The 15,919-nt window shown below is 36.8% G+C and overlaps 1 protein-coding gene across 1 annotated transcript in view; it reads left to right on the top strand.

The window, feature by feature from the left end:
- Nucleotides 1-11,990, top strand: part of PPP4R2 (protein phosphatase 4, regulatory subunit 2) — a 33,737-nt gene extending 21,747 nt beyond the window's left edge. Inside the window, exons 4-10 of the mRNA XM_010573221.1 lie at nucleotides 426-596; nucleotides 5,603-5,696; nucleotides 7,125-7,162; nucleotides 7,623-7,697; nucleotides 8,121-8,264; nucleotides 8,862-9,130; nucleotides 9,921-11,990. Of these exons, the coding sequence (XP_010571523.1) occupies nucleotides 426-596; nucleotides 5,603-5,696; nucleotides 7,125-7,162; nucleotides 7,623-7,697; nucleotides 8,121-8,264; nucleotides 8,862-9,130; nucleotides 9,921-10,234 (1,105 nt within the window). The 3' untranslated portion in view covers nucleotides 10,235-11,990. The remainder of the gene's footprint in view (nucleotides 1-425; nucleotides 597-5,602; nucleotides 5,697-7,124; nucleotides 7,163-7,622; nucleotides 7,698-8,120; nucleotides 8,265-8,861; nucleotides 9,131-9,920) is intronic.
- The last annotated feature ends 3,929 nt before the right edge of the window (nucleotides 11,991-15,919 follow it).

Raw genomic sequence — 15,919 nt, 5'->3', positions numbered from 1 at the left:
ATAATGCTGTGTACAATTGCTGTATGGTTTCCAGACTTGAAACATTTCTTTTTTTTGTTTGTTTTTCCCCTCCTTCTCTTATGAGCTCAGTGAAAACTTCAGGCAGCATGTAGGCTCACTGGTAAATTGTATAGAATGCATGCATATTTCACATTTAGGTTTGAATTGTAAGTGGATATTGGCTCTTTAAGGAAATGGCTTAACCTGTTAATGACAATTGACTTGTGTAATATTGTTCTACTGTAATTATTTAAATAGTTGCCATGGTTTAAATTCAGGAAGAAAAATAATACCATGTTACTTGCCTCATTTATCTTAGGACTGGCATACCAGTGTGAATGTTGTTTTGCAGACATAAAGTTATGCTGTTGTTCTGTGGTTTTAGAACTGACTTGCATATGTCCTAATTCTTGTGTTTTATGCAGGGTTCAGTGGTCTCAGTTTAAAGGCTATTTTATTTTCAAACTGGAGAAAGTAATGGATGATTTCAGAACCTCAGCTCCTGAACCAAGAGGGCCCCCCAATCCAAATGTGGAATATATTCCCTTTGAAGAGATGAAAGAAAGAATCCTGAAAATTGTCACTGGATTTAATGGGTATGTATCATTTGTTTTCTAAAATCAGGATAACAAAAATATTTTCCCAATTTTTAACCTAGTAGTTTGTACAAACTATCTGTGACTGTTCATTTTGCTTCCTAAAATAGATGAGCAGAAGCAAATGCATACCTTGGAAATACATTACAGTAGTTTCAGAACTTTCACTTTATTATTCTGTCTTTGATGAAAATTATGACATCCTGTGACATGTCAGTCACTTCAGTTTTTTCCGTATGTAGTTAGTTTTTAAGTAATACAATTCAATGAAGCATGGTATTACTATGTGCATTTACTGTCTATTTTACCTGTTAAAAGTCAGTTTTCTTTCAATATATTTTGAAATACCTAATTGAAAGAAGTCTTTTGGCATTCAGTTCTTAATTACTTTATGGCAGTTCAGTAGCTTTTGAAGAAGTAATGCTGCAATAAACACGGTGTGACCAGGAGGCAAGGTATACCTGGTTTTGAATTGTTAAATGGTGCCAGAATCAAATTTATAGATTGAATGATACTTAACTAATTGAGAGACTCGGGGTATTCGATCTATTGCTGACTGTCTTAGATTAAAGTGTATACCCTTTGCTGGTTTCATAATCATGGAAGTTTTGTTTTGTTTTAAAATAAAGCTCCTGAAATTTTTTTTTGTCTGTTATTTGGTGTGTCTTTTTTTAATAGCTGATGTAGTATTTTTCTTGTTTCTAAACTGGATTATGTACTTACCATAAGCTGAGTCATCCTGCTTGTGGGTCTCCATGCTTCCTTAAGGAGAGACTTTTTCAGCATTTTTTTCAGCTTGTCAGTAAATGGGCATACTATAAAGCTTGCCTCCCTGTTACCCTGAAATTTCAGATGTGGAGGTGCTACTAACATGTCCATATTTTGATGCTAAGGTTAATAATTTTTACTGTCATTGTTCCCTACTACTTAATTTATTTGAAGTTTAGGTGTCTCTTAAAAGTCAGATCTCATCTTCCCCCTCCAAATTGCTTTCATATAGGATACTTCTAAGAATGTGAAATTTAGCTGGTTCTCAGCCACCCAATACTTATACTGGGCTACTTCACTGAAGGAATTTAAAAACAAACCTGTCCTTTATGACCGAGTGTGCCTCTGTTTCGCCTCCCCCAGCTTTTTGTTAATGTTTCACTGCCCGCAAAATTTGTAATGTTCTTGCATGGAGACAGCTAATGAATGGGCTGCTGTTATCTTCTGTTGTTCCAAAGTGTACTAAACAAACCACTGGGTGACCAAGTCTGGAGCTTACTCTGTGGCTGTGCTATTTTGATCTATTGCTGTAACACTTAAGAGTGCTCAACTTCCTCATGCTTTGAAGTGAACCACACAGTCTTTGAGGAAGCAAACTGGAAGCTAGTTACCTTAAAGAAAATAATACAACAGGATGTTTCCGAATCTGGGATTGTAGAATAGTTCATTTAGTAAATCCTGCAATTCCTACAGTGAGGATTTGATTGGGAAAGCTGAATCATGTGGAGAAGTGTCCAAAAAGTAACAGCAGCAGGTTTGGGTTTGTGCAATTGGGTATATTCAGACTTCTCAGAGTTGTGGATGTCGTTTCAGGGTGCCATAGTGGAGAAGGAAGCTACTTGATGTCACTTTATTATTAGGATGTTTTTTACTGGTGTTTGTTTAAAAGAATGAGGGAATGAGGTGGTTAAAACTAGCTAATTTTTTTAAAACTTTTTTTTTTTTAAAGTCAAGTAACAAATTGAGAATGACCCCTGTTTTGGGGTCTTTCTAGATGTAGTGTCTTTTAAAGAAAGCACAAACTGGCTGTTTTAACCTTACTGTATCCTACTTGACATTGTGTAATATGCTTGCAGAGCCAGATTCTCATGCTATACTTTAGAATTGCTTTGGAGTAGGAACTTCTTAAAAGGCTTGCCATTTTCTTTATCCTTTGCTAGTGAAGCAGAAAGTTCCAAGGTAAGTTATTGGGGATCTCTGATCACAGAGGAGTCTTCACAGCATGAATAAAATAGCTATAATCATAATCCAAATTTTCATTTATGTGTGTGTTTTGATACAATCTAATATAGCTGTTGTAAGTAATTTTCCCAGATCCCTTTTGAATCCTGTCCATATGATGAATTTTTGGTTTGTAATTAATTCTGAGCTATAGCGCTAGGAAGTGCAGTTTTGAGTGTGTTTGTATAGAATTTTAAGTGGTTAGTTTACGTAGGCAGATTAGGACTATTCATGCAGCTCATGTACTGAACTAATTAAATTTCTAAGCATTTAAGGTCAATTCTCATACTGCTCACAAATACGTTGGTGTTCCTGTACAGATTTACACCAATTTCAATTACTTCTATTTTAAAATCACATTGTTAAACTATTTTAAAATAATAGTTTTACGGAAAAGAATTCATGAGGTGAAGTTAACTTCGGGTTTTGCCAACTAAAAACATTTACGAATGTTAAACAAATTACATGCAAAGGAGGAGATAGTGTGACACTTGGTGCCATCTGCTGCTCAATAAATGAAGTTCAGTTTACTGTGGAAAATTTTGGAGGGAAATGAACTGGTTTTGGCTTTTGGTTAAACTTTTTATAACTGAGAGTAAAATAGGAGGGCAACTTTTACTTCTGGAGTTAGTTGCAGGCTGCACACTGTCTTGAGTATGCTTATTCCCCAAGTAGCCAGAACTGTATTGATGTTCACAAAATACTTCATGCCTTAGTACTCCAGGTACTAAATACCACGTGTCCAGTTAGGAACAGCTAAATACAAATTAGCCAGGCAGTGATTCTCCAGGATGTCTTACTGATTTGGCTGATGAAAAAGAATTTAAAGTTTCTGTGTATTTTTGTTTCTGTGAAATAAATTGATTTTGAATGGACAGTCTAGGCTATTAAAAAAAATTACAAAGTCTCTTTAATTATGGACTTTTCAACCCCAAACCAAAACAGCCATCAATGAGAAGTGATAGACACAATTAGTGCTGTACTTATGTGGAAAAGTTAACAGATAAAGTAAATTGTGACTGAGTCAGAGTTGGGAATTTCCTTAAAAGAGGGCACTACGCAGGAGCTGAACATGAAGAATGTGGGTGTCAGAAAGATTACTCATTGACCAAAAGCTGCTGAACAGCAGCACTATTTGATTGATACTAAAGAAGCTTTAGGGAAATTAATGACAGAACCATTGTCAAGCTTAAGAGCCTTCATGTAATAAACTGAATTAAAAGGAACACTTGTTCCTGGTTTATTCTGGTCTGTACTTAGCAAATTTTGGGGATGGGGTGGAGATACTTCTGGGTCAAAATAGGGAGGTGAAATGTATTTTGCCTGCCTGCCAAAATACTTGGTTTCTGCCATTTTACTTGCTTTTAAGCAATAACATTTCAAAACAAATGTTTTAGAAGTACTGTCATCTTAGAGTATTACTTTTTGCAAGCATTTAATGTATTTAGTGCTTTATCAGCTGTATGCTAACTCTCCACAGCTGATTGATGGAGATTAACTTCACCATCTTTCTATTCTTAGAAGTCAAGTAAAGATAAGTTGGTATGGTGCAATTCAGGGTGAATAGCAAGGGAAGGCAATAACTAGTACGGTAAACGTGATATACCTTCTGTGTTTTTTCACGTAGCTGTGTTGGAACCAGGGCTAAGGGTGGTTGCATTGTAGCCTACCTCCTTATGGTTTTCCAGCTGAGGATTATAACTTCCTCAGTAACGTCATATACAGGCAGTTCTGAAAAACATAATTAAATTGTTGATACTTGGTCACTCTCTTTCTGATTACTGCTTGCTTTTAGTTAAAGTGAAGTGTCATGTAGTATGATTAATTATAGCTATGCTGACGTGTTTGCACTGAACTAGTGGTGGATCTGTGCATCTTTAAGATGTGGCTTTTTAGCTAATGAGCTAAGCTTGAGATACATACTGTGTTAGCTAATGAAATAGGCTTAAGATACTGTGTACTGAGTTCTTCAGAAAATAAGTTGAATTTTTACAAAAACTTAGAGTATAGGGATATATGCACACACACGTATATAAGTCTGTATTGATACTGCTCTGCATTTGGTGTATCAGTTGTATTCCCAATCAAGAAATGGTTCTTAAGTATTGTATTGTATCAAATATTCTTCCTGGACATATTTTTGAAATGTTCATGGCTTCAACTTCAAATAGTTAACTGTAAAAATGCATGGTTCTTTATTACTTTATTGAAATAACTTTTAAAGTATTTTACTATTTTGTCACAAGTCACAGAAGTTTGTTAAAATATGATGCTGACTTTGCAATGAAAGTGTATGACATCTCAGGTAACTGGTAAATGTATGTAAAATGTTGCTTGTCTGAAAGGTCAGTTTCTCATTTAAGTAGGAATGAAACTGAGTGCAGAATTATCAGAAAACAATGTGTGAATGTGATGCTTATGGATTTATATATCTTACTCTGAATTTAATTATTTTTACTGAGCTGTTCCTTGATAGATAAATATACTGTCCAGTTGTGGCAAAATAGAATATTTGTAACAGCTAAAGTATAATGGTTCTACTAATTCCAACATTTAATGCTTTTTCTGTAAATGTATTTTGTAAAACATGAAATAAACTACAAGTTGAGAATTTTTTAGCTCTAATGTGTATGACTCAAATTTGTTTTGAATCGCTTACCATTTCTGTTCTATATATTTGAATAATAAATACAGTCTTAAACTATTTTACTGTTGATGATCTGATTTCCTTTTCATTGTTTTAATGAATTGTTTGAGTTGTGGGATGATGTGTTTAGGATCCTACTTAAGAGTTTTGTGGTGGTGAGCACAAAAAGAGAGTGCTTTGTTACCTCAGTGTATGAGATAAGGAAAAATAAGGCCTTGAGTTACTACCCTACATTGCTAATGATAACAAATTTCAATACTGTTTTCTTCCTATCTTCTCAGTAAGGGGTAGAAAACAATAACGTTGTTGCTTCCTAACAGTCATACTCATTAAAATGAAATTAATTTGTTATAAATCTATTTCATTGCAGCATCCCGTTCACTATACAGCGACTCTGTGAGTTGCTGACAGATCCTAGGAGGAATTACACAGGAACAGACAAGTTTCTAAGAGGTGTGGAAAAGGTATGTATTTTTCTGAGAGAGAACACAGCTAAACAGTCACAACTACCACTTAAATAACTTCTGAATTAGTCTCAAAGGTCTGTTGATTTCATTATGGCTCATAGCCATAGTATAGCTAATAGCTACTCTTAAGTGTATGAGTTTGTTTCTTACCTTTTAACGTCAAAAAGCAGTTTTATTAAGACATAAAAATAAATCTCAGGGCTGTAACTGTTGCGTTTCCTAATCACGGTTCAGTACTCAAACTGTAGTTTGTGGAGGGTGTAATGTCACTTTGTATATTGAGTCCTAGCTAGAAGTAATCACGTAATCAGCTGAAATAATTCAGAGTTTTTTGATCGGGCATTTCCTTCCACATTTGGGTTCAGATTAGATCCAGTAGGTGAAGGAGAGGCCCCTTCACCCCAGTGTCTTTTGTTTCAGTATTTAAATCCTCTTGTGTAGATGTCATTTAATGCTATTTTATAGCTTATGTCAGAATGTGGGATCTTGCAAGAGTAGATAAGACTTTCAGGACATGGTTCAACATAGGATTTTCTTGATGGCAAAATTGGCTTGAGGTTCCTACTTAAAACTCTTCAGTCAAAGAAAGGTTAACTTGCAGATGGGTTGGTTTTCGCTCTTCTAGTGGATGCAGTCAGGTGTGTTCTTGCGAGTTAAGATGGGAAGGAGATGGTCAGGAATAAATGATGAGACAGAGATTTCACAAAGCAGTTTCTTAGCCAACAATGAGAGCTGTGAAACCACGCCTCAGGTTTTATGGAGAACCACCATCAAAGTTCGTCTGGGTTAATTTAGGTGGCCCTGTGACAACCACCCCGTATAATTAGGCAAGTACTGATTTAAAGAGAAACTTAACTAATTTTTAAGCTAGGTTTTTAGATGTTAAAATTGATTTAGTTGCAGTGCCGTTCAAGAGGGAGAGATGGCTAAGCAAAACGTACTGAATTAATCATTATTTCTGCCCTTTGTTTATGTGGGGCCAAAATAATTTAACATTTGAGATATGGCTGTGCCAAAAATAGCTAATAGTGCTTACACACTTTTGAATGCAGGACTTGCGTATGAACAGAGCATCTCTCCAGCAATTCAGAAGTTTTTCAGCATTTTGGAATACTTTGCTTTCTAGAGATACTTCAGTTAGAAATTACAAGCACTTGGGCCTGAGGTTTAATGTGCTGGTCTTGTTATGACACTAACCCACTTATGAAAATACTGACTTTCAGCGTAACAATGGCCTGACCTTGGAAAGAGGGAGCAGAGATACTTTTTATGTATCTGTCATCTGTTGGTAGCTTTCAACCCAGTTTTCTGTACAGCTACTTTTAACAGCTACGACCAAAATCCTGTAACTCTTAAGTTTTGGGGTATTGTCAACAGCCGAAGCTTCTGTTTCTGAACTCTTAATATCTTGTCTGTTTGTTACAGAACGTCATGGTTGTCAGCTGTGTATATCCATCTTCAGAGTAAGTATAATCTTCTTTTTCTTGAAACTTTAAGCTTGTGTTAGTAAAGGGGAGAATGTGCGCATGTGTGTCTAACATATTTCTCTTGCTGGCAGTAGTTGTATCCAAAAAACAGCCATGCAGGGTTCAGTTTTCATTATCAATAGTTAAGTCAACAGTAGTGATAGTGGTCTGCAAGTGTTACATGTAATACTTTGGAAATGAACAAACAGCTTTGGAATCAGATATACAGTACAGTTGAGTGCAATCCCTGAACACTAAGCTGTTACTTTACACCATAGCTGGTGGTAGAAAAAAAATGTATGCCCATATCTGAGTCTAGTGTAATGTATAGGTAGAGAACCCCTTGAGGAGTGACGGTGGGAGACTGTTTAAGTTGGGGGGGAATTCTGTGCAAACAAGCTTAAAGTAATTTGAAGTTTCTTTATTCATAACTTGTTTTGGTTTGGTTTTTTGTTAGGAAAAATAATTCCAATAGTTTAAATCGGATGAATGGTGTTATGTTCCCAGGAAATTCACCAGGGTACTCTGACAGGTAAGTTTAGTTTCGGGAGGTAACTTTTTCTGGATAAAAGCAAGGTAGTTCTGGAACTAGCTGATTCAGATCCCTTATCATTACCTATTCTGATCCCAAATAGGTAGCCTCAAAAATGCGGTGTGACATGGAATACTGGGGGAAGGAGGGTAGAGGAGGCATGAACATACACACTACATGCTCTATTTTTTGATCTTTTTGCAACCTCACTGTTTAGAAATTTTTTCTTGTTGTTTAAAGTCTTTATCATAGTTTGCATGTTGTAGGCAAGGAATTTTTTTACGCAATATAAAATAGCAAAGTACCTGATCTTTTTTGTTTTGTTTTGGTGATTCTTTTAAAACAAGATTATAGCTGCTTTCTGCCTATTAGGAACAAATTACTTAAAAGGATGGGTTAATTTTTTTATTATTATTTTTAAAGATCTAATGTAAATGGTCCTGGAACTCCCAGACCAGTAAATCGACCGAAGGTTTCTTTGTCAACTCCTATGACAACAAACGGTTTGCCAGACAGCACGGAACATAAAGAATCAAGCTTGCAGCAAACAGAAGATAAAAAACACAGGTTTGTGAGGAGTAATGTATTTTGAGTTTTTATTATTCTCAGATTTTTTTCCACTTAGATATTTAAAATATTTTAAACGAGAATGGCCATCTAAGGTATGCATAATTAAGTCTTAACATATGAATATCTGCAGCAGGATTTGATATGTACTTACTACTGTTTGGGCTGTCTAGATAACTGTTAGCTCAAGTTTCTGCAGTTGTAGTAACACATCTCGTAAGTTTATGGGATGTATAGTAAAAATGAAGAGTGAATAACGGAGTTCAGAAATCCACAGTTACCATATTTGTGTCAGGATGTTAAACTATAACCAGATACAATGTTTTGTAAACGTTTGCCACTGATTCTAGCAGTAGGGAGCCGTCTGTAGTTTGGACCCACCGGAGTATCGTGACCACTCTGCATTTTCTTCGACAATCTGGTGAAGGAGGAGTGATGGCTTTGAGGTTTTGTTATGTAATAAGTGAAGTGAGTTCTACTGTTGCCTCTTGAGGTGTTTAACTCGAAGTAGCTGCTACTTTTCTTTTTTTTTGAAGTGTGACAAGATACAGAATGTTTTTCTTCAGTAAAAACTACAGCTGCTTTTGTTGTTTACAGTGAATCACCAGCATCTGAATCAGAGGGTGCTCAGAGCAGCCCGGTAAAAAATAAGCACTCTGAAGATGATCCTGCAGAAGCAGAAGGACATGAGGTAAAAAGACTTAAATTTGACAAGGAAGGGGAAGCCAGAGATGCACCTAACCAAACTGCCTCCAGTGAAGTTTCTTTAGGCGTGGGGGAAGAGACAGAAACATCCTCTACATCTCAGGATAAAGAAAAAGATGCTACTTGTGCCAGACAGCACTGTACAGAGGAAGAGGAGGAAGGTATTTCAGATTTTATTGTCTTTGCTCTGTGCATTTTCCAAGGAGTTGGGATTTTCTTTGCTGGAGGCCAATGCTGTTGGGATTGCTGAATGTCTCCAGTTGTGCATAAAGATGAACTGCTTGTTCATACTTCAACTTTGCATAATTTAGCAATTCTGTTATTTCCTTCTTTCTTTGTCCTACATCTCTATTTAAAAATTTATAAAATGGTACTTGAAATCTTCTTAGGCAGTAAATTACATGAGGGTGGTAATGATGCACCAAGAATTTGAGGATCCCTACTTCAGGGTATCATCAGATGTTTTCATCCCTTCTCCAGAAGGGGGATAGGTGATATCTATATCTGACTGTCTTTATTATAAATAAATTACTGAAATACAGATATGAAGTTATGTTCTTTCACTGAGGAGGCTGAGCAACAGTCTCTCCAGATCCTGTTAGAACAGTGAAAAACACCTCACTCTAAGGCAGGCCCTGTACCTAACTAAAAAAAGGTAACTGCAGTTAAAAGACTGATCTTTTTCTGTCTTCTGCTGAAGCTTAATTAAGTGAAGCCACCTGTTTAATAAAAAAAAAAGGGGACTTTATTTTATGGTATATTAGGATAGTTTGGCTATCGTGATGAAGTTGGCTAATACTTTACATCTTCTAATAAAACTGGGGATTGTCAGTTTTTCCTGTCCTTGGCTGTGTTGTAGAAGTATTGCTCAGTGTAGCTGGGAATAGAAAGTAGCAGGATTAAGGTATGTTTAAAAATGCCTTAGTAATATTATACTTTCACCATTTCTAGAGTCCTTCATGTCTCCCAGAAATGTTGGTCCAGACAGAAAAGATCAAGAAAAAGACACTGAATCCTCAACTGTGAATGAAGAGACCTCTGAGGAGAGCAATCAAATGGAGGAGTCTGATCAGTCTCAAGCAGAGAAGGATTTACACTCAGATGACAGTGAAATTAGTGGATCTGCCAGTAGTGGAGCTGACTGCAGTGAAACTGAAGAGTTAGGGTCCTATGCTAGTGAAACTCCAGAAATTTCATCAGAGACCCCTATGGAAAACAGTGATGAAGCCACAGAAGTTGCAGATGAACCTATGGAGCAAGACTAATTTAAATACACGTAGATGCAGTATTTTCCATAAGGCTCCGGTTTTACACTGTATAAATAATTTTATGTAATAAAGTGGACCTTTAGTTTTACAAAAAGAAGCAGGTTGTAAAATAAACTTCTCCATGGATTGAACCTTGAAAGAGTTGTACATGATAAGAACTGTGAATACCAGCTCCTTCAGGTCCTGCTTACCGCTGAACTTTCGTTTGGTCAAATCAGTGGTTTGTGTATAGTTTTTTTTATTTAGAATAAAAGTTTTTAAACTGGAAGGTAATTATAATTTTGACAACTTTTTTGGAGATTACCACACCTAGTTGTACGTAAGCAAGAAAGCTTTTTGTCTTGTCTTTTTCTGACAGCTATAGCAGTTACTTCATATTTTGGTTACAGTTTCAACATTTGACATGTGAAATATGGGGTTTCATGCTGGTTTCCAGATTTTTATTTGAATACACACTATGAAACCTTATGTTGTGTGTTTAAAATGTGTTACATTTCACACACACATATATGCACGCATGCACACCTATGTGTACCCTCACTGTTCTAAGGGGGAAATGGTATATTTTTCTGTTTCTATAAAAGATAAATACAGCAAATACTTTTTCTATAGGAAAAGACTGAGTTCACCTCTCAAGGCACTTTGTTTTGCCTCTGGAAAACAAAACAAATGAAGTCTGGCCCATATGAAACCCTGGAAATACTAACATTGTTGAAAACACCAGAGTAAACACATTCCAAGAGAACTGTTCAGATTACAACATTTTTGTATACTTCTGAGGTGCCTGAGTGAAAGGATTTCATTTATTTATGAGAAAATGTGCTTTATGTTGAGAACGTTGTAATCAAAACATTAGCTTAAACTTTTGTAGAAGAAATGTTTGACAATACGATAAGAAAATATCTTGGAAGAAATGAACAGGTACTTGCCTTTTCGAGTGCTTCTTGGAGCATTGTGAATATTGTAGAGAAGTCTCAAAATTATTCTAAGGTATGCAGATGGCATTGGTATGATCACACCACTGTATTGGAAGAATTAATATATGACCATAGTTATGTACCTGAGCTAAATGACTAAAAGCTTTAGGGGTGCATAGAAATCACCATGATTTGTATAACATTTTGGAAGTGAACTAAATATTTTTGAACATGCTACTTTGACAGCCAGTGTTACATTTTTTTCAAACCAGCTCAAAGCACAAACTACTGCTTTAAACTCTTGATATTTTCCAGTTCCCATATTTAAAGACATGCAAGCTGCAACCTCCCAGTCACAATTACTGGCTGCCAAATTTATACCTGTTTCTTCAACTGTACCTTTTTGATATTTAGAATTTTTAAATTTCTGTAAAGTAGATTTTTGTAGATTGTAATGAGTGCTCACTGCCATTGTGAAACGGTATATAATTGTATAATTTCTGTGTGTAAACTGAATGCTTGGGCTTTCAATACAGTATTCATATAAAGCAATAAATATTAATGTTATGAAATATCTGAGTACATTTTTATCAGAATTGTCCCTCTTCGGTTTTAAGTTCACATACCTGAAGTACAAAAATGACCTCTAAAATGCATGCTAATAGTTTCTTGTACTACATGGTATGCTTTGTATTGTTTTAGGGAAGTCTAGGTTTTGATTAATACCAGAATAATTTGGCTCAGTTGGAATATTTATGAAGTTATTTCTTGCTGATGTTACCTATCAGGTTCTAAGCAGACAGGATTCAGGGAGATGCTTGCCAAAAAAAAAAAAATCTTATTGATTGAGATCCCCTTACAGAAGGAAAATTGTACTTTGACTCATTTTCATTGTGCTTAAGGGTTGGATGTGTATTATAAAATTAAAGGACTGAACCAAAATGTTGAAATTAGGAAAGTTTAAAAATATAGTGATATCTTAACATGTCTTTGTTTGTTTTTGTTTTTTTTAATATTTTGCCAATGAGAACAAAATTTTAAAATTTCTAAGTTTAGAGATTTCTGAAATTTCTTTAGACTGTTTATTTGTGAAGATATTGTCAATAAACTTGTTCTTTAAGCACCTGTGACCTTTTGATATGTTTGTTTTAGCAGCACTAGTGCCACTACTGCAAAGACTTGTAGAAGAGCTTTTGAGGTATGGATCTATTTATATATCTGCAATTTTTTTTTTTTTTTGCAATGCCTAATAAAAATTGAAATCATGCTTTAACATCACAGTAAGCATCTTAATACTAAATATGTGCCTACATTTAAAGATTGCATTTACTAAATCAGAGAAGATTCCACCTTTCTTTTTAAATGTGGGTTTAAAAAAAACAAAACAAACCTACTGCATTTCTAAGCAGCTGTATTTTGTCAGAGGCATTACACACCTCCAGATACACAGGCAGTTGCTTGTCCATGCGCATGGAGGTGTAGCACTGAATCTATTTTCATAGCTTGTATTTTTCTAAATCTGGATGCTTTAAATTTCATAATTACATACACCCAGAGCATGTTTCTGTATACAGCCATTCGGACAGAATTGGTTGTTCTGCTTGCGTTCATGAAGGAAGTGTGTGGTTAAACCCCAGAAAACCAGGCAACAGGTGTTATATAGTGTTTGTGGGTGTATTTCCTATTAAAAAAACCTATTACATGGGGCCAGAAGATAAATAGAAAATGTAATGGGAGTTTACTTTTCAGAATACAAGGTAAAGGTCAGCCCTTAATTCCGCTCTTCATATGTAAAAAAATTGCTACTCTGAGAAGTTGATTTCCTTAAAGTATCAGAGATGCTCTGTCAGCCTTGATTTTTAACCTCAGGGACTACTTTAATGCTTGCAATAGAGATGGTTTTTTAATATAGCATGTATTCGGGGTTATAAAGAGTAGTACATGGAAGTTAACATGTTCAAAAAAGGTCCTTGAGTTGATTCAGTGAATGGAGCAGAAGCTGCTGGAATTTGGTGTTAATTTATGTACTGGTCACTCTCCAGTGACCATCTGAGGAGCATTGGCCAGGCTCCCCAGCGCAGAGGGTTTACTGTAGGAAAGCCTTGCATCCTTGGGAGCTTGGAAAAACAAAAGCCACATCTCTCTACAATGACCACTGGGTTTGTGTCCTTGCCTACCACTGTCTGAGACTGCACAAAACTTTGGGGCAAGGATTATTACTGCTTTTTGTATTGCTAACCAGGTCCAGGACAAATTTGGATATCTTTTTTAAATCCTCTTGGATCTACTGCTGGCTTGAACAAAATACACCTTTTTATTTTTTTAATACAAAAATTGTGTTTTGAGGGTTTCTAGGGCAAAGGCACCTCTGTCTCTATCGCTTTTTTTAAACATTTCAGCAGGAAATACTCCTAGCTGGAAAAGTAAATTGGAATTGCATTTCAGTTTATGCCTAGCCTAGGGGATGCAGAAAACGGGCTGAAAAATATTTCTTCTGCTGCTTCAGTCTGTGAGAAATTTTGTATGTATGTTGTTGGTTTTTTACTCAAGCAGTTCACTGAAAAGCTGCATCATGACTCCAGCAAGATTGTCCTGGGTGCGGTACAAATGAATTGAGCTTTTATTTTTAGCTGCTTTGTTAATTGTACGTGAGGAGGAAAAAAAACAGCTGAAGCCTGGTAGAATCTTAGTTATATGAGTTTTCTTTTGCAATAGGTAAGTGGCAACCCAGTGATTAATTAAAAAAAAAAAAAATTAGATTTTCTTTTTTCCCCTAAAATGAATGCCTTCTATTGACTACCACTGTACAAAACACCCTTCTACAATCCTCTGGCATTTTTTATTCATATAGTGCATTTCTAGGAGGAGTTTAAAGGTTATTTGCATCTCAATGTGTCCGAGGTCAATGTTTTTCAGTTAGACAAGTATGGGAGAGGTACGGATTACTGAAGGCATCCTAGCTATATCCCTGCCATTACCAATGAGAGATCCACGCTTTGTCACCTAACTAGTAAACTGTTGCTAATCAGAGCTTTTCATCCTTATTTGCCACAAGGATGTTCATGCCAGCAAAGTTGTTATGGATATAATGTTCTTTTAGGGTCTGCATGGTTTAAAAGAAAGGGTTTAGCTCTGAGATTGTATATATAGGCTATATCATGTACCTATGCATTTTGTGCTCTTTACTTCTGCACAGTGAATCATTCTGCTGCTGGGCCTCTCCCACAGGCGGGTAGTTATAACAAGTTTCTGGCATATTTTGTCTTCATTTCCGTACTTGTGAACAGGTTCTGGGACACAAGGCACCTTATTTCCAAGATTCCTACAGCCTGTCAATAAGTATTCATGCCAACAAGTGAGCTGCAGACTTAGTATTTTGTAACCTAAAAACTTCTTGTGTTTTCTAGCTAAAACAAGATGATCTGGTTTTTATGGCTAGAAATGGCAATTATGTTTTGGTTCTGAATAATCTTTTAATGCATGTGAACAAGGCACCTGAAGTCATCCCCCAGGTTTTGGACTATTATTTACCAACTCGTCTGCAAGGTTCACTGTAAACTGTTGCATTATTTGATTTGTAAGTCGATCCTCTGTCCTCACCTTCACTGGGGAAAGCTGCTTTTCTCCGTCCGTGTTTATCGCAATAAACTACAGACAAAGTTCTTGAACTACTTCTGGCCTTTGGAAAGTCTTACCACGAGTAAGCGGTGACGGAAACTACTCAGGAGTGGGCTTTTCCCTGCATATTTTATTCTGTGGTCCAATTCGTAATTGCTGGACCCTGTCACCGCAGGTAAAGATAAGAGATGTCTTGAGGGCCTCTGAACACTGCAAACCCAACAGTGGCTCAGGCTAGTGTTGTTTGCTGTAGGTGTAGGTGTCTTCTGCCGTGGTGGGACACCAGGAAACTCTTAAGTGGTTAATTGGTCCTTAAACCTTCCTGCCTGCTCGTGGGCTGCTGCAGCTTCCTCCCAGCGTGCCCTGCCCTCCTGTGAACCAAGCATAAATACCCCCACTCTCTTCAGCCCCGTTCCACACCGATTTCTTCATTTTCTCAGTAATGGGGCCGTTTTACAGCTTTATCAAAGTAATTAATCAAACAAACCGCTGCATATGCTGGGCTCAGTGAGGGTGCGGGGCCCTGTGGGTCCAGCACCCTTAGGGAGACAACCGCTGGGCCAGACTACAGGTCAGTCAGGGCATCACCGAAGAGTTAAGATAAATCACCTCTGGAGCAAATTAAGCTGTCAGTGCTCGTCTCGTCCTCCCCTTCCACGCCACCAAGAATGTGCCTGGTGACCTACTTCCAGCCAGCGACTCTCCGGTGCGTTGGAACCCCGGTTTTCTGCCTGCAAGACGAAACAAACCCCATCCTCCCAACCTGCCCTGATAGTGCCTGTTGTTCTAAGCCATTGCTCCTCTCCCATTTGTCTCCCTCAAAGGGCTGTATCCAAACCAGGACACGGTATGCCAGCTGGGGCCTCCCAGGCAGTGCAAATAATGCCTCCCCTGTGTTGTGGGTTTGTCTCAAAGTGATATTTGTCTGTATTCAATTTGTGGTCCACCATAATCTCCAAGTCATTTTCTGCCTAAGTTGTTTCTGAGCTGTGACATCCTGTGGCATATATTTGATTTTGCCTGAAGTGTAGTGTTCTGCTCTTGTTTCCTTCCAGCTACGTCGTGCAATCTTTTGTACTCTTTCCATTTTTTTTCTCTTAGATTTCTTTGAATTCTCATCTTGTTCCATAACATCTTTAAAAGTGCT

This window comes from Haliaeetus leucocephalus, unplaced genomic scaffold (genome assembly GCF_000737465.1).
Source record: "Haliaeetus leucocephalus isolate CR32 unplaced genomic scaffold, Haliaeetus_leucocephalus-4.0 Scaffold2, whole genome shotgun sequence".
Lineage (NCBI taxonomy): Eukaryota > Metazoa > Chordata > Aves > Accipitriformes > Accipitridae > Haliaeetus > Haliaeetus leucocephalus.
The sequence above is the reverse complement of the archived record's forward strand: the minus strand, read 5'-3'. Positions and strand labels throughout refer to the sequence as shown.